General features: G+C 47.1%; 1 protein-coding gene and 1 long non-coding RNA gene across 7 annotated transcripts; one reads left to right on the plus strand and one right to left on the minus strand.

Moving 5' to 3' along the window:
* Positions 1-1,954: 1,954 nt before the first annotated feature.
* On the minus strand, positions 1,955-9,481 carry Rfx5 (regulatory factor X5). Of its 4 annotated transcripts, none has more exons than XM_052179838.1 (10): positions 9,330-9,481; positions 8,428-8,559; positions 8,197-8,230; positions 7,764-7,846; positions 7,206-7,325; positions 6,992-7,111; positions 6,797-6,878; positions 6,301-6,502; positions 5,438-5,541; positions 1,955-5,076 (listed from the first exon to the last, which is right to left on the minus strand). In XM_052179838.1, the coding sequence occupies exons 2-10, from the start codon at positions 8,538-8,540 to the stop codon at positions 3,961-3,963; spliced, it is 1,974 nt and encodes a 657-aa protein (XP_052035798.1). In that variant the 5' UTR covers positions 8,541-8,559; positions 9,330-9,481; the 3' UTR covers positions 1,955-3,960. The 4 variants fall into 4 exon arrangements, with proteins under 4 accessions (XP_052035798.1, XP_052035799.1, XP_052035800.1 ...); XM_052179839.1 differs by having other exon boundaries at positions 9,400-9,480; XM_052179840.1 differs by lacking the exon at positions 9,330-9,481 and adding an exon at positions 9,007-9,057.
* Positions 9,122-14,027, plus strand: LOC127683015 (uncharacterized). Of its 3 annotated transcripts, none has more exons than XR_007977472.1 (3): positions 9,122-9,366; positions 10,493-10,665; positions 11,573-14,027. It is a non-coding gene; the product is annotated as an uncharacterized LOC127683015 (long non-coding RNA). The 3 variants fall into 3 exon arrangements; XR_007977470.1 differs by lacking the exon at positions 9,122-9,366 and adding an exon at positions 9,657-9,923; XR_007977471.1 differs by lacking the exon at positions 9,122-9,366 and adding an exon at positions 9,657-9,896.
* The last annotated feature ends 4,392 nt before the right edge of the window (positions 14,028-18,419 follow it).

Here is an 18,419-nt window from a genome sequence, read left to right on the forward strand (position 1 = left end):
GTTTGATCACCCCTACCACATACACAAGAAAACAAGTCAGAAAGGGAACTTTGGAGATGGCAAAGAGTGCTTGTGTGTGAGAACTGGAGTTTCCAAAGCTTAGTGGGCATGCAGGCCAACCTATAATCCCAGCATATAAGAGGCAAGGTCAAGGATTCCCAGACAAGCTCAGAACACAGAACTCTGTTCAGCAATATACTTTTCCTTGATATGTAGGGTGGGAGTCATTGAGGAAGGCGTCTAATGTTAAGCTCAGCTCCCTATTTATATGTGCACACATGTACATATGTATATATACAAATTCATGAAAATAATTTGAATGTTTTAAAATTAATAATGAAAATATTGTATGGCATAGAAAATCTCATAGGTTGTGGAAAAGCGGAGTTTAAAACAGTTGGATATGTGACATATGCCTCTAATCCCAGCACTTTTGAAGCTGAGGATGGAGGATCACAAGTTAGTGGCTGGTCTGGGCTACACAGTGACTTCCTATCATCCTGAGATATATAACATACATATCTCAAAACAACTCCACTCCCCCCAAAAAAACCTGAGCATGTTCCCCAGTGCTTTGAGTGTTTGCCTACCATGTGATCCTGGCCCCAGCTGGGGTAGAGGTTTATAATACAGAAGAAAGCCTAAAGCCTCACCTATAATTTTAGTATTCAGGAAGCTGATGACAGAAGACTGCCTTGAGTCCTCTTAAAAAAAAACAAACAAAGCCAGGTGGTGGTGGCGCATACCTGTGATCCCAGCACTCTGGGAGGCAGAGGCAGGTGGATTTCTCAGTTCGAGGTCAGCCTGGTCTACAGAGAGTTCCAGGACAGCCAGGGCTATACAGAGAAACCCTGTCTGGAAAAAACAAACAAACAAAAAAAAAAACAAATAAGTAAACAAGTCAAATCCAAACAAAGAGATATCCTATAGATGTAATCAGATGTCTAAATTATAAAAGGGACACAGTGGACTGAAGAGATGGCTTGGTGGCTAAGGCTGCCCTTGCAGAGGACTCAGGTGTTCAATTCCCAGCACCAATGTGGCAGTTTACAACTGTCTTAATTCTAGTTCCAGGGCATCTGACACGCTCACATCAAAGCACATAAAATAAAACAGAATAAAATGCATACATAAAGGGATAGTGTGTGTAGCTAGTTGGTTGTCTGACTAGTATGCAGGGATCCCTGGGATCCAGTCCCAGCACTGTAAGCGAGCATCGTAGGTAGGCATGCCAATCCTACCACTCGGGAAGTAGAGGCAGGCAGATCCATGCTCACAGTGCTCTTCAACCACCCAGTGATGCTGAGGCAGCCTGGGATACAAAAAACAAAACTTGTCCTGAAAAAAAAAAAGATACTATATGGGACATAAAGTCAAACCTTGCAACAGTAGGAAACAATATGGATGCCTCAAGATATGGACAATAACTGAGAGGCTCAACAAAGTGCACATAGCGTCTGCAGATTCATAACTAAATTTTTTGGTACAGTTGCCTCAGGAGGGGAAGGATGACACAGTAAGTAGCAGAAATGAAGAGAGAGGACACAGGAGCTTCATATTTGCAAGGATGACAAGGCAAGTGGGGGCAGCACATGCCTTCATCCCCACGCTCTGAGCACCCAGGAGGCAGAGGCCAGCCTGGTCTACACAGCGAGTGCCAGACCAACCAGGGCTATCCAGTGAGATTCGATTTTAAAGAAAGGAAAGAAAAAGGACATGAAATGCACACTAAACTGGAAAAACGACTCAGGAGCCCACATAGCGTATATAGTTATTAAATAACTTGAACCAGTAGTTAAAATTATGCCCACACAGAACACACAGTGGTGCGTACCTTCAATCCCAGCACGTGGGAGGCAGAGGCAGCCTGGTCTACATAGCGAGTTCCAGGACAGCAGAGCTACCTAACAAACCCTGTCTTGGTAAAAACAAAAATTATGTTCACAAAGAAACATAAGGCTCAGACAGCTTTATAGGTGAGTTTTTATCAAACATTCAAGAACAGTTCATTTCTGTATGATGTAAACTCTTCCATAAAGTAAGACAAGAGGCAGCAGTCCCCAGCTCAGAGGATACACAGACCAAAAGGACCACCCAGGACCATCTGAGAAACCTCTTTAGAAATCTTACTAAAAACAAAGGCACTCATATACAAGAATGTTCATAGCAGCATTGTGTATAATAACAAAAACCTGCCAACAGCCCAAATGTTATTCAGTAGGTGGGTGGCTGAGTAAGTTGCTTGATGGAGTATTATACAGATGAAAATGAACAAGTCACAGCAATCACAACATAGAGGAGTCTGAGAAACAATGGTTAAGTGCAAAACAGCAAACCTCAAGGAACATAGTACAACATTTTTGTAAAGCTAAAAATACAAGCAATACAAAATAATATATTCTTAAAGAGTACACATACACATGGCCAATATATATAAACAAGTGATTAATGAGCATAAAATTAAAGACAGTGGCTACCTCTAGGAAGAGGCCAGGTTAAGGGGCAAAAACCTAATATTTTTAACGTATAAATTGAATGATGGGTCATAGGTACTCATTGCATTTCATAATTTATAGCACATATTTCTTTATAGATATCAAATATTACTTCTAATTTAAAAAAAATCTGTTCTCGTGGAAATAAATGGACAAATGGGTGATATCTCCCTGAAAGAAAATCTATTTCTTGGGAATAAAACCAAGATTCCCTGACAAGAAGCTATCCTGTGGGGAGGACAGAATAGGTCCTCGATTAATATGGGCTGGTTTCCTGCAGTTCCCAAGGATACATCTGGAGTGTCTGCATCCTTCCTGCTGGTGCTCCCTGACTTGCAGCATCAGTTAATCCAACCTAACCCCACAGTCCTGGCTAGGTCCTGACACATGCGTAACAAGAGCATGAGTTCTGGTGGATGCAGAATGAATGTAATGAAATGACCTGGGTGGGGGCGGGGCGGGGGAGCGGGTCTTCATGTCCTCTGAGGTGGCGGCACTAGATTGGGAGGTAGGAAACAGGGCTGCAGAGAAAATAAGATTCAGACCTTAAAAGGAACTTGTTCTGGTTGACAGAGGTGGGAAAGCTGTCCTGTAAGAATTAAGAGACTAAAGAGAATGGCTTCCTTCTCTGTTCTTTCCAGACTACAAGGAGATAAAAGTTACAGCTGCACTGAGGGAGATGCAGGGTTCGGGGACAGGCAGCTCACCCCAGCCTAGCAAGCTAACACACACCAAGTAGTTGTTAGCTCTTCCATCCTCCACCAGGTCTCCATCTGGGGAGCCTGGGATCGTGAGAAGGCTGACTGCACCCTTTTCCCAAGGGTGGTCCACGATGTGTAGAGACACATTTGCATAAACACCTTCCTGGCTACACTAGTTGGCCAAGGGCAGACCTGACCTAGGCTGGTTAACCATGCTGAATCTTTGGGCTTTTGCTAGGATTCCTGGCACAATGACACCCTTTCTTTTGCTTAGATATAATGGTCAAACAGAAGCAGGGAGTGTTGGCAGCTGTGAAGTGGTTCGAACTCAGAATGATTTTACATTATGTGAAGCAGAAAAACAGTGTGCAATCAAGCCTCACCCGGAACCAGAAATGCCTCTTGATTCTGCAACTTCATCAGCTGATAAATTGCTTTTATCTTTAATGAGTTTTGACTTAAGTTCCCTATGATTAGAAGCCAGAATATCCCTAACCTACATTCATACTTACCCTATCTCCTAGGAGAGCACAGGGATATAGGTGGAAAGTCATTACAGATTGACTGTGTGTATTAAAGCCACAGTACTGAGCTAGAAAGGCCTGAAGCAGCCTCGAGGCATAATGCAAGCCAGGCCAATGGGTTCCCTGGGGGAAAGACTAGGTGGATGAGAGGCGGGCGGGCAGGCACAGTGAAGGGCCTCTACCAGGCAAGCAGGCAGCGCTCACAGGAACAGGACCACTCCTCCCCCACAGACCTGTCTATCATGGGGGTGTTGCTTTGGGGTCTTTATGCTCATGGGTTAGGGAACTTTGAAGTACACGACCCTTTAACCCTTTGTTGCCCTGGGTTGCAGCATCGGCCTCCCTCTTTACCAACTGAAGAGCCTCCTTTTGAATTCTGCCCTTAATAACACTCACTTTTGAGGTGACAGGGGGAATTTTATCTTCTGCTTCTTTGGCTCCCTGGGAACTCAAGCTCCTTTCTCCTTTGGAAGCAGCAACTTCCTGACCTTGAACAAGCACTGTTTCCCGCTCAGGTTCACCTACTGGCCCTGGTCTTTCTGGTCTCCCAACTAAGCTGTTTTCTCTTTTTGAGCCCCATGTCTCCCAGAGCGACCTTGGGGATCGGGGAGAGTTCACAGCAGCTGCAGACTTGGGAGTGGGAGTAGCGTTCCTCTCCCCACTCCCCAATGGCTTCTTCCGAGGGCGTCCCCGCTTCCGTTTCGCTTCACTTCCTGTATCTTCCGCTTCGTGCTTCATCTCTTTACCCGGTGGGTCCTGCCCACTGGCCTCGCTCAGAGGCCCTTCAGCTGTCCTTTTGACACCCTTATCATGAGGTCTGGAGTCAGCACTTACGCCTGCCTCCCTATTCTCTGCACCTCGAGGCAGAATGGTTGCTCTAGGTGGAACTCTCCCAGGCCCAAGTGCTAGCCCAGCCCCAAGCCCAGGCACTGGCCCGACCCCAGCCCCAAGCCCAGGTCCAGGCCCAGTCACAGGCCCAGTCCCAAGCCCTGGTCCAGGCCCAGCCCTAGGCCCAGCCCCAAGCCCAGGCCCTGGCCCAAACCTAGGCCCAAGGCCGGGCCCAGGCCCAGCACCTGACAAAGTAGGAACGGGTGGTAAGATCATGTTAATGATGGGCACAGCTGTCTGGGGTCCTCCAACCCTAGTGGGCAGAGGCAGGGTAGCTACTTTCAGAGTGCCTGGAATGGGTGTGATGAGTGAGCGTGGTGCTCTTGGAAGGAGCACAGGCAGTCGGGCCACAAGGGCATTAACTTGTGGCTTACTGGCTGCTGGAACTGAGCTGTCAATTACACTCTTCTTCCGTTCTGCACGCCCTGGAAGATCAGTCCCAGCTCGGGCTTCTAGTTCTTTAGGCGGCTAAAATGCAAACAGAGTCACAGTAAGGTATAAAGACTGTAAATTTAGAGACTGGAGAAATGGCTCAGGGCTTAGGAGAATGTGTTGTTCCTGCAGAGGATCCCAGCACCCACATGGCAGTCTGCTCACAGTAGTAACTCTATTCCCAGGGGATCTAAAGTCCTCTTCTCCCCTTGGACCAGGCACACATGGCACACATACATGCATACAGGCAAAACATTCATCCACGCAAAATAAATCTATAAAAAAGAAGACGGAGCACAGAAGAAACGGAGAAGTGAAGACATAAGAGGGCCACTGTCAGAAGGGTCCACTGAGACCCCAAGGCCTGGCACAAAGCCAAAGGCGTTGGCTGCCTTACCTGGGCCGGTCTCTCTGGTCTCTTAGGGCCTCCACCTTCCAGGTTCTCTATGCCATTCTTGGATTTACACGAGGCCCGTTCTCGAGGGGCTCGCTCATCCTCTTCTGTAGAGGACCAGAAATGACAATAAAGGGTGAGGTGAGAACCAGGGAAGAGTGAAGTGAGTCTGCCAGCTGCGGGTTAGACGGGGGAGCAGCTCCACCAGCGCTCACGTGCTTGCGATGTAAGCATGACTTGAGCTCCAGTGCCTATGTAAAAACACAGGCATGGTGGTGTGCTTGTATAATCAATCCCAGTACTGAGGAGGTGACCACAGGGACATCCCTGGTGACCTGGCCTGCCATCCTAGTCTCAGGACCCAGTGGGGACCCTGATGAGTGACAGTAGTGGATGGCCTCTGGCCTGCACACCTGTCCATCCACATAAAAAGGATCACCAGGGAGAGGGGGCAGTCCAAGTGTCTGCCCTTGTATTCCGGAAGGCCTGGTGAGCAGAGCAGAGATGGAATCTGCATATGGTGTTGGGAGGCTCAGGTGGGAGGACTGCTTGAGCCCAGGAGTTATAGACCATCCTGGGCAACATAGTGAGACCCTGTGTGCCCCTCCAAAAATAAAAAATAAAGAAAACTGAAAGTGGCTGTCTGAAGATTTCTTTTCTTTCTTTTTTTTTTTTTTTTTTTTTTTTTTTTTTTTTTTTGGTTTGTCAAAACAGGGTTTCTCTGTATAGCCCTGGCTGTCCTGGAACTCACTCTGTAGACCAGGCTGTCCTCGAACTCAGAAATCCGCCTGCCTCTGCCTCACTGCTGGGATTAAAGGCATGCGCTACTGGCTGAAGATTTCTGACACAAGAGAAGGTGCACCCACCAGCAAGTCCCCCTGCCTTAAGCACATGCGCATGTGCTGATCGGGCAGAGATGAGATGTTGCTGCAGGAGGTAGCGGGCGACCTGAACAATGGAACTGAAGGACCGCTTCAGGATCCGCTCTGCCCAGTCACAAGTCAGGGCGCAGGCTGCTTCTACCAGTTCATCCCGAGGTGCTGGGCTTACTTCTGGGCCCATTTCTGGCTGGAGTGGAGAGAGACATGCTCATTCAGATTGTGAAGTAAAGTACTTGTCTCTTGACTCTACTACTGACTAAAGCAGAGACCAGCCTGAGGACAGGAACAGCCTGCAGCCCCACCCATTTAAGACTCAGAAACTCCAACTCTCCTCCTCCCATGCCTCCCCCACAGGAAAGGCAGAAGGTCCCTCAGAAGCAATGTATGAACGACTGTGGATTTCCCAGCCATTAAAACAAGTCCTAAAGGCCTCTGTCTTTTACCTAGGATAGAAAACTAGCATTGGAAGGTCATTACTTACACTTTCAGATCCCTTCAAGTCAAGTCCTGGCAATGGTGGCATAGATACCAAGGTCTTCCTTCGTATGCCACTGTAGCAATATCTAATCCAAGTTAAGGAGCAGCCAAAATGTAAGCCTTGTAGGCAAGCAGGCTGTTTGCACATGGTTCCTTTCCTCCCCAGGGCCTCCAGTCCCAATTTCTGAGTCAAGGATACTTGGACTGGCCCCGGCCACCCAGTCTTCGGGCCTTGATGTCAGGGAAGATCTCTCTGATGATTTTACCAAAGTTGGCTGTGCTGAGTGGGCGGCAGCAGGCAAGGCTCTCGCAGTACTTCCTGATTGGGCAGAAGGGAGAGTGACAAGATAGTCAGAGAAGGCTTGGTGGATTCAAGGGTCACACTCTAGCAAGGCACGGCCTTCTGTACACACCGATAGGCATCATAGACGCTCTGCTTTGGCAGACAGGTGTCCATGTGCTCCTCCAGGTGGTTACGTATCCACCTATAGGCATGCATGTACTCTTCGTTGCTGAGTATGCTTGGCTCTGAGCTGGAAGACAAGTAAAGGGGACAAGCATTACTTCGATGGTGCCAGACCAAAGCAGTTGGCCCCAGATCCACCTTTCCCTGCTAAATCAAGCCAGGGGCCTCACCTCTGGATAAAGGACATGAGCTATGGGTCCATCTCCTACTTCTTTATAACTTGTTTTAAAAGATCATTTTTTGTTCTGACTGTTTTAACTGCATATGTGCAGGCATGCGACAGTGCACAGAGGTCAGAGAGTGGTGTCAGATTTCCAGAACCTGGAGTTACGGATGGTTGTGAGCCACCATGTGGGTGCCGGGAATACAACCCGGGTCCTCTGCCAAGGGCAGCCGATGTGTGTAACCCCTGAGCCATCCCTCCTCATCCTCGTCTCCTACTTGTTGACTCAATCCAGTGAAACTCAAAATCAGAACCTGTGACATATAAACCACCCCAAAGTACCTCTTATCGCCGACGCTGGGCCCTGCCGGGAGCTGAAGGTACAGGTACAGCTTGTCATTGTCGGAGAATTTCTGTACTTCTTGCTGAGGCAGAAGAGAACAGAGGGAGGAGGAATGAAGCCACGGACCCAGGGAATGGTCTTCTGATCTTGACCAGACTCTGTCAGGTTGTCAGAATGAAAGGGGACCTAAGAAATGACTTGAGGTTGGGTGCTCACTATGCTGGTAACCGTGTGGGCTTGCCACGGAGAGAAAGGGAGAAAGGGGAGGCACTGGGTCAGATTTAATTTCCTACACAGGTCACAGAAGGATAAGGTGTGATCCTCACACGTGGACAACACCGCCTCTCCCTCAGGAACCTTTCTTCTCTCACATCAACATCACCCTTGCCCCTCAGCGATGCCACCTCTAGTGTCCCTTCCCAGCATGCTTACCAGAATCCCCTCTACTTTGTTCTGCACGGCCTTGCTGTGGAGAAAAAGAGAAAGCTGGAGGTCACAAGGTTTCCCCATCCCTTTGATTGCTAGAGACAGAAAAAGGACCAAACAGCTCCCGACCACAGACCTCGGCCTGCTCTGAAATGCCTGCCTTGAGAGAGGTTGGATGGTAACAAGGTTCTACAGCTGGGGCTGGAACAGGGCCTGGAGACAGAGACAATTACTTACGAAATGGTACCTCGGAGCCTTTGGAGAAGGGTGGTAGGCTCCCCAGCCTCAGCAGCACCTTGGGGCCTTGCCCCAGTCTTGGGGTTCTTAGCATCAGGTTTATCTTCTGCCATCCCAGCATGAGGACTACAGCTGAGAGAGGAGAGAAGAGGATTTAACTACCACAAAGCTTGCTTTCTCCTAGAGACCCCAAGGCAGTCCTCCTGTCTCTACTCAGAAATACAAACAGAAGCAAAGCTTCCTCCAGTGGTTTTCCTCACCACTTGCCTTCTCTTAAATTACAATTATTTCGGTATTTTATCAGGTCCTTGTATACCCAAAGAGATCTCTGACATCTCCATTCTATATGTCCCACCTTTTGAAGTCTCCCAAATCTGGAAACTATTACGGGAAGGGATAGGGGTAGAGAAATCCATGTTAAAAGAAATCTTACAATTTCTCCCAGTGCTGCAATAACCACCCCCACCCAAAAAAAAAAAAAAAAAAAACACCTATACCGACAAGCCAAAGTTCTCTGATCCTCTAATAGACTCCTCGCCATTGATTTTGCCTGGAAGGTCGGAAGGGATACAAACATACTCGGCCTTTCCAGGTTTGACAAAAACTGGGCCCAAGTTCTCATTACTGAGTCTCGCCACGGCTTCCCCCGCTGCCCCCCTCGCCTCGCCTCGCCTCGCCGCGGCGCGGACCCTACGTCATCCCACGACATCCCACCCCGAGGCGTCCCCACTCCCCTCGGGCCCCTCCACCCCATCCCCAGGTGCTGGCCCGCGGGGCTAGGTCTCCGAACTCCGGGGACTGGGCGCAGGAAATCCTGCGGGGAACAGGGTCCCAGATTCGGGCACGTGCGCAGGGTTAGGGAACTGATCCCGCTGGCTCCCGAGTCCTGTTGCCCCTCCTACCTCGGAACCGTCGCCTTCCAGCACGGACATTAGATAGGTAAGAGAGAAAGAGAAACTACCCCGTGGCTACCTCAGCTCCTGCCCAGCCCCACGGTGCCCGGCCGGAGGGCTCGTGCGTTGCTTTTATTTTTCCTTTTTCTGAATGGTTGTGCCAGCCGCGATCTGCCTGGATACACGCACGACCTGTTCTGTGATTGGCCATTGCTGCCTCCAAGACGAAGGCAGTGAAAGTCTGCCTGGTAACAGAATCTGATTGGTCGAGAGGGGAGGGAAAATCCAAAGTTAGTCTTATTTGAGTCAAGAGGGGGAAGTCCAGGTTAGGTTTCGGTTAAAACTGGGGTCGGTTAGGTCTGCGGGTCCGGAAAGGGTTCTGTTCTTAAAGGGACCGCGGGATGAAAGCCGGAGCGCTTGGCTGCCTCTGGAGCATCTGGTCTCTTGCCTTCGGATTCTGTGCATTTTAAGACTAGTGAGAAGAGGATAAGGGACCGACCGTGGGCTTTACTTGGGAAAAGACCTACGCAGATGCCCTCTAGGGTCCAAGAACCACAGACAGGAGGGAGTTACAGGGTAGGAAAGTGGTTGGCTGGGGAATAGGTGAGTTAAAAATGTCAGAAGGTTGATAAAAATCTCCGTTATTGGGGGGTCGATAAGGGCGTGGGGAGCAAGAATCTATAAAAGCAAGTTACTTTGATTGTGAGAATCAAATCCATTAGGTTTCAGGAACTCTCGTTGTTTAACCAAGATTGAGGAGGTTTACAAAATGGAATGGCCATAGCTACCATGTTTGATTTTTGCCTTTGGCTGTCAGAGCTGTCCGAAAGAATCAGTGGGTGATATTTTTAAATTTTTGCTAGAAAATTATGTCTAATGATGGCAATCCCTAGTAGTCCTATAGCTTTTTTGTTTTAAAATAAAACAAGTTGAACCATTCTGCCCTTCCTCTTTGCTTACCCACCCCCTGTGGCCAACAACCTCTAGAATTGCAGGCTTCCCTTCATTCCACAAGGAAGCCTTAAATCCTTAGCAGCTGTGCCGCATTAAGAGCAAATGTTTTTTTCTCTGTTGTTAGCCATGGTAGTATCACCATTTTATAAAGTGCCTCCATTTTAGTTAAGCCAGGACAACCCCCCCAGAACCAAAGTTAAGGCCAACTCGTTTTCCAGATTCTTGGCTCCTCACCCCACCCACTCCAGTAAACCACAAGAGATGTTTATTGGTTGCCAGACCCACTACACGCCCAATCCTCTCGCTACCCATAGCAACTGCTGACCATTGGCCACAAAAGGAAACTGTATGGTCCTTCCACTGAAGACCCTTGGCCCCGCCCCCACCGCAGGTACTGTCTAGAATAAAGCCTGTCTGTGGAGCCTCCAGTCTCCTCTCTGTCCTCTCACTTTGATCACCTTTGCCTGCTCGTGTTCCTGTTTCCTGTGTATACTTCCTCTCCTTCCTACGGGGCACACTCCTGGAGCTCCCTGCTGGGTGAACACTGAATTTTGGTTACGTGGAGAAAGAAGAAATTTAGTACTGTGATAGCTTTTCCCTTCAGGTGCTGAACTCTGTTAAGGTTTGTTAAAAATTGTGATGAAAAATGCACGTGCAAGGTTTTGCACCTCAAGTGTCAGTGGTCCCTGGGTCAACAGTCTTGTCACAGCAGAGATGCGGCACCCTACGTCATATTTCCAGTCCCGACTAGAGTGCTTTTGTAAAGGTGGGGGGGGGGGGAGGTGGAGGTGGGGGGGAGGTGGAGGTGGGGGGGGGATGGGGGCGGGAAGGTGGAGGTGCTCGTGGTCTCATTCCCACAGCCCTTTCCCTGCTGTGGAAGTGGACATGAATCTTTGGAAGAGTTAATGAGGCCATCTATCTTTAAAGGAATTGGTAAAGATGCCATTGGAAAGACACCCTCCAGTCAGTATTTTCCTAGAGATAATGTGCTCGAGGTTGTTCTTAGAATTAAAGGTCAAATCGTTTCCTGAGCTAAAAGTCGCACTTTGCTAATACTGTGCTGCTTTAGGGTATCCAACCAAGACCACGGGTCAGGCAGCCTTCTGACCACTCAGAACAACACCCAGGACCTCTTTAGGCAGAGGTACCTCTAGGTGGGCAGGCCGGGGCTGTTGGGTAGGGGAGGAAGCCAGTGAGCACATTTCCTATGTGGTCCCTGCCTCTGTTACCTGCTGCAGCTCGAGGGGGAAACTTTTAAGGGTTCTTTGGAAGTCAGTTGTGTTGATGGTGTTTTGCAGGGGCAAACAGGTGGAGTGTTTTCCTGAAGTGGACACAGTTGAAAGACTAAGGCAAATTTGTGAAGGAACGTTTCACTGAAGCAGACACAGGTGAGAGGATGTTCTGCTAAAGCAAACATGTGATGGGTGATGAAGGAGTCTTTGCTAACAACGTGCATGTGTTGGTCTGCCTTACACTGTGCATTTGAGTTCCTTTTGTCTGGACTATGAGGACTCAGGCTGATTGGATGCACGTGCTGAGGCAAGGCGTGTCCAGGACATGTGACGTTTGGAGGTATAAATAGGACTCCATGGAGTGATGGACAGAGTGTGGCCTGCTGGCACAGCTAGCCGTGCACCTCTTGTGGGCCTCACATCTTCAGTGATCTTTGCATCCCCGAGAGAGATGCAGCCAAGAATTTCTCCTGGTGTTCCTCCCGATCCTCCTGCTCACTGGAGCCAAGGCTGAGGCCTGGCTGTCTCTGCTAGAGTCCCCCAACTCTACTCAACTCTACTGCTGGTGTTTTCATGAAGTGTTTGCAAGTGGATTGAGCTGCCGCTGCCTGCTAACCTGGGAACTGAACTGCCGATTTCTAGACAAGAGGAGTTGCCCCAAAGAATCCTTTTTTTTTTCCCCCTTGAGACAGGGTTTCTCTGTGTAGCCCTGGCTGTCCTGGAACTCACTCTGTAGACCAGGCTGGCCTCGACTCAGAAATCCACCTGCCTCTGCCTCCCTAGCACTGGGATTAAAGGTGTGTGCCACCACTGCCTGGCTTCCAAAGAATCTTTCTAAATAGGTCCACTTCCCCTGTATCCTTTCTTTTCCACTACCTCTGGTTAGGCTAAAAGGGAGGTTAAAGCATTTAAGAACCATCATTAAAAATAGGATTTGAAAAAAATCAAAGTTACGGAGCTCCTGTCCTGACTTCCCTTAGTGGTGGATAGAGCCTAGAAGTGAAAGATGAAAGGGTGCTTTGTCTCCCCAGGGTGCCCTAGGTCAGAAAGCTCTGTCACTGAAACAGGAGACAAGCTAGAACACGCGGTCGTTTTTGTGAGACCCTAGAACACATGGACATTTTCTTGAGACTCCAGGCCCATTTTAAACTCCTACTAGCATCTGTTGGTCCTGGGGAAACTGAGGGTTGTGGAATTGGGGCGGGGCCAGATAAGGCTATGCTGGCTTCCTAGTCATGTACAGAATGTATTTCTTTGGTTTTTACTCTATGCCTTCCAGCATTCTTAGCTTTAGGGTAGGTGGAGGCTAGACATTTACTAAGCTTACTGGACACATTTTTGAAAAGTTTATTAGTGCAGAGCTCAGATAGAAAGTCAAGGCAGAGCCGGGTGGTGGCGCACGCCTTTAATCCCAGTACTTGGGAGGCAGAGGCAGGCAGATTTCTGAGTTCCAGGCCAGCCTGGTCTACAGAGTGAGTTCCAGGACAGCCAGGGCTACACAGCGAAAACCTGTCTTGAAGAACAAAAAAGAAAGAAAGAAAGAAAGAAAGAAAGAAAGAAAGAAAGAAAGAAAGAAAGAAAGAAAGTAAGTAAGTTAAGGCAGTTGTCCTAAGGGCCTAACCTCAAGAGGATTTTGGTTACACAACTTTTACAACTGTGATTTTTTTGTCTTTACCTTTTTTTGTTTTTAAAAGATTCATTTCTTATTTTATGTATGTGAGTATACCGTAGCTGTCTTTAGACACTAGAAGAAGGCACCAGATCCCATTGCAGATGGTTGTGAGCCACCATGTGGTTGCTGGGAATTGAACTCAGGACCTCTGGAAAAGCAGTTAGTGCTCTTAGCCACTGAGCCACCTCAACAGTCCCCTTTTCCTTTCTTTTTAAACGCATGGTTTCACTCCAGTCAAGTTTGATTTTATAGTCACCATGGACCCATGTTCATCCTGAACTCCTTGCAATCCTCCGGCCTTAGTCTTCTGGGTGTTGAGTTTATAGGCATGAGTCCCCATGCTCCAGAATTGACTAGAATTCCAGTCTGCCAAGGCCAAGCAGTCCTCAGGAAGGGTGTGGCTGAAGCTCACACATCTTCATGGTGTTTTTATTTTATATTTTCTAATCTTATGAACTTTATTATTTTAAAAAACTTGCAAATAAGCAAAACCACAATGAACCAAAATTATTCAGCACAGAAGCTGTGAAGATTCACATAATTTTGTTTGATTGATCTTGTGGTTTTTGAGACAGGGTTTCTCTGTGTAGCCCTGGCTGTCCTGGAACTCACTTTAGACCAGGATGATAAACTCTCAGAGGTCGGCCTGCCTCTGCCTCCCGAGTGCTGGGATTGAAGGCGTGCGCACCACCGCCCTTCAGTATCATATATATTTTATGCACTCATCCACCACCCAAACCAAATTAGAATTAGAACTAGAAAATCAATTACCTTTGTACTCTGTCATCACGTGTGACTGTTACCTGCTTTCAGTCTCATCCCTTGGTGTTCAGCTTTTTTCTTCCCTTTTTTTTTTCACGTTATACTGAATGTATATTCCTTGACATTTGTACATGTATTATCAACAAGCTCTGGATATGAGAGAGAACATGTAGATCTTTTTCTTTCTGAGATTGCGACCTTAACGAATATTCTGTAGTCTGAGTCCATTTTCCTGAAGTTTCTTAACTTCTTTTTTCGTTTTAAAGCAGAGTAGTTTTCACACCACGTGCTCATCATCCATTCGTCTGTTGATTGGTAGGCAAGTTGATTCCAACTCTTCACAGTACTGCAGCGTAAACATGGATGTGCAAACATCTCTGTGGTAGGGTACAGAGTTCTCTGGCTCTGTGCCCAGGAGTGAAATTTCTGGGTTATATGGTAGTTCTGTTTATCTTCTTTGTCAAATATTAAGTGAAAAAAGTCTTGCTGTTTTATTTATAGGTTCTCTATTCTGTTCCGTTGATCTACTATCTATTTCCTGCCAGGACCAGGCTGTCTTTGTCACTGTAGCTCTATGGCATAATTTGAGGTTGGGTATCATAATGCCTCCAGCAGTGTTGTGCTCCCTGGGACTGCTTTCTATTTGTGGTCTTCTGTGTTTCCATATGATTTCTTGTATTATTTTTTCTAATCCATGAAATATGACATGGGAATTTTGATAAATATTGCATTCATTCTGTATATTAATTTTGCAATATAGATATTTTCATAATATTAATTCTGTCTATTTAGGAATATGAAATATTTCCCCATTATTTAATTAAATCTGTGATTTCCTTTTTTTTAATATCTTAGTTTTCATTTTAGAGGTCTTTCACTTTTTAGTTAAATATATTCCTAAATACTAAATTTTGGTATGAAGTTATTATGAATGGGATATTTTTCCTAATTTCTTTCTCCAACAGTAGACTGTTAGTAGGAATCAATGCTACTCATGGAGACAAATGAAAATGAAAGCATATCTTATCAGAATCTCTGGGATGATGTCCTAAGAGGAAAGTCCTTATGTTAAAAAAAAAAATCTGAGAGATATCACTGGGCATGGCATTAGGGCAGCAGAGGCAGGCAGATTTCTGAGTTTGAGGCTAGCCTACTCTTGAAGCAGTTGAAGCAAATTGAAGGATAGCCAGGGCTATACAGAGAACCCCTGTTTTTTTTTTTTGTTGTTTTGAAATATAATGCTGCACCCTCAAGGCTCTCAGAAAACAGCAGAGAACCCTAAACATGGTAGACAGCAAGAAGAAATACAGATTAGGGAAGAAAGTGAATTTGAGATTAAAAATACAGTATACAGTCGGGCAGTGGCAGAGGCAGGCGGATTTCTGATTTCGAGGCCAGCCTGGTCTACAGAGTGAGTTCCAGGACAGCCAGGGCTATACAGAGAAACCCTGTCTCGAAAAAAACAAATCAAAACAAACAAACAAACAAAAAAGAAAGAAAGAAAGAAAGAAAGAAAGAAAGAAAGAAAGAAAGAAAGAAAGAAAGAAAGAAAGAAAAATACAGTATACAAGGGGCTGGAGAGGTGGCTGCTCTTCCAGGGGTCCTCTTCAGAGGTCCTGAGTTTTATTCCTAACAACCACATGATGCTCACAACTATCTGTAGTGGGATCTGGCGCCCTCTTCTGCCATGCAGGTGTACATGCAGGTAGAGCACATATACATAAAATAAATCTTTTAAAAAAGACACTATACAAAATCAAAGAGTTTTTATTTATTTATTATTATTTTCTATACTCTTTGCTTACATTCCAATTGATTTTCCCTTTCCCAGTTCCCCCCTCTCCATAGCCCCATAAGCCCTCTTCCCTCTGCCTGTTCTCCAATCAACCCCCTCCTACTTCTCTGTCCTGGTAATCCCCTACAATGCTGGATCAAGCCTTTCCAGGACCTGGGCCCTCTCCTTCCTTCCTTCTTGGGAATCATTTGATATGTGAATTGTGTCTTGGGTATTCAGAGCTTCTTCTAATATCCACTTATCAGTAACTGCATTCCATGTGTCTTCTTTTGTGACTGGGTTACCTCACTTAGGATGATATTTTCCAGATCCAACCATTTACCTAAGAATTTCATGAATTCATTGTTTTTAACTGCTGAGTAGTATTCCATTGTGTAAATATACCACATTTCCTGTATCCATTCCTCCACTGAGGGACATCTGGGTTCTTTCCAGCTTCTGGCAAATAAGGCTGCTATGAACATAGTGGAGAATGTGTCCTTTTGTTGTTGTTGTTGTTGTTGTTGTTGTTGCTGTTTCAAGACAGGGTTTCTCTGTATAGCCCTGGCTGTCCTGGAACTCACTCTGTAGACCAGGCTGGCCTCGAACTCAGAAATCCGCCTGCCTCTGCCTCCCAAGTGCTGGGACTAAAGGCGTGCGCCACCACTGCCCGGCTTGCCAAACCATTTGTAAGGATGTAGTTCCTGGAGCTGGAGATGGCTTGGTGGTTAAAGTGGTCACTGCAGTCATGAAGACCTGAGTTCGCTCCCAGCACCCACGTAAGTGCCAGGTGGGCGCGAGAATCCATCAGGAACTCCAGCCTTGCAAAGTGGAGATGGGATTCCTGGAGCAAACTCGATAGCAAGGTGAGCTGCGTCGGTGAGCTGTGTGTTGGGTTGGGAGAGTCTGTCTCAGTAAGTGGGAGAGTTGATGAAGGATCTGTGACGTCAGCCTCCCACCTCCATGTGCATGTGTGCACAAGTGCACAAGCACACGCTCATATGCGGACACACATCCCTTCCTCCCACTCTCCCTCTTTTTCTCCCTCCTCCCTCCCAACTCTCTGACATACACACACACACACACACACACACACACACACTCACATTTGCCTAAAGGGGGAGCAATGTGCTGGTTTTGTTTTTTGAGACAAAATCTATGTATCCCTGGCTATCCTGGAAGTAGATCTGTAGACCAGGCTGTTGTCAAACTCACTGAGATCTGCCTGGCTCTACCTTCCAGTGGCTGGGATTAAAGACATAAAGGCGGTGCCACTGCACCTGGATGGGAAGCGTACACCCTGGGCTTTGATCGGGCCTTCGTACACAAGTAGCAGATGCTTTACCACAGAGCTGTGTGAGCGGCTCAAAGTGTGGGGGCCGCTCTCCTTCACATTCTAACCTGCCACAAATGCAAATGACCTCTTTCTCTCAATCTTACTAGTTTATTCCCTCCTCCTCCTCTTCCTCCTCCTCTTCTTCCTTCTCCTCTCCCTCCTCCTCTTTTCCCTCCTCTTTCTTCTCTTCTTCCTCTTCCTCCTCCTCTTCCTCCTCCTCCTCTTCTTCCTCTTCCTCCCCCTCTCCTTCCTCCTCTTCTCCCTCCTCTTCCTCTTCCTCCTCCTCTCTCCCTCCCCCTCTTCTCCTTCCTCCTCCTCTCCCTCTTCTCCTTCCTTTTCCTCTCCCTCTCCTCCTTCTCCTTTCCCTCCTCCCCCTCTTCTCCTTCCTCCTCCTTTCCCTCCTCCTTCTCTTCTTCTTCCTTCTCCTCTCCCTCCTCCTCCCCCCCCTTCCACTTTACTTTGGTGCTGGAAATTGAGGCTGTCCCATGATCTTATATGCACTTCATCACTGAGATATTGTCATGGAGTTTGAGACCACTGGGAAAAGACCATCAGATTCAATTCAGATTAGAATTTGCCAGATTTATTAAAGATGCCAGCAGGGCTGCAGTCTCCAATCCAATTCAGAGATGTGCTGCCCAGAGCAGAGTCAAGAGAAAACCACAATTGCTTCATTTCTGAAGAATTCCAGCTACGTGAGGAGCTGCCCCCTCTCTTCCTCCCTCCCCCCCTCTCTCTCCCCCTGCACAGGGAGATAAGTGAGTTTACAGAAGCCAGAGCAAGCAGTTAATCATTTTACAACAGTTACACAATTCTGAGGCAGGGCAAAGAGTCAGGGAATTTATCTTTTAGGAATTTAGAATGTGTGCCTAGCACAAAATGGAGTAGTTTTCCTTAGCCATCACAATATACCTCTAGTTTTATTATGCTTTTTAGTTAAGCCATTCTAATAAGTGTGTAGTGATTGCACGTTGTGAGGCATATTTGTTTTATTATTATTGTTGTCGTTGTCGTTGTTGTTGTTAGCAGCAGCAGCATGCAGCCCAGGCTTCCTGCAGCTCATAATCCTCCTGCATCAGCTCACAGTCCTCCTGCATCAGCTCCCCAAGCACTGGGAATAACAGGTGTGTGCCATGAATCCTGGCTTGATTTTCTACAGCTGAGTTGTAAATTTTCAATTTTCCGTGCATTTTATTTAGATACATCTTTTTTCTAATATTTCATAGATAGTTGAAATATAACCCCAGCTGTCTTAAGTAGTTTCCTTCCTTCCTGCCATGTCAAGTGCTTCAAGGTTTGTCCTGTTGAGTGGGACACACACAGTCTAATGAGTTGCTTTGTCAGTGGCATAACTGGATTAAGCTGCCCC

The sequence above is a fragment of the Apodemus sylvaticus genome, chromosome 4, assembly GCF_947179515.1.
Source record: "Apodemus sylvaticus chromosome 4, mApoSyl1.1, whole genome shotgun sequence".
NCBI classification, from domain to species: domain Eukaryota; kingdom Metazoa; phylum Chordata; class Mammalia; order Rodentia; family Muridae; genus Apodemus; species Apodemus sylvaticus.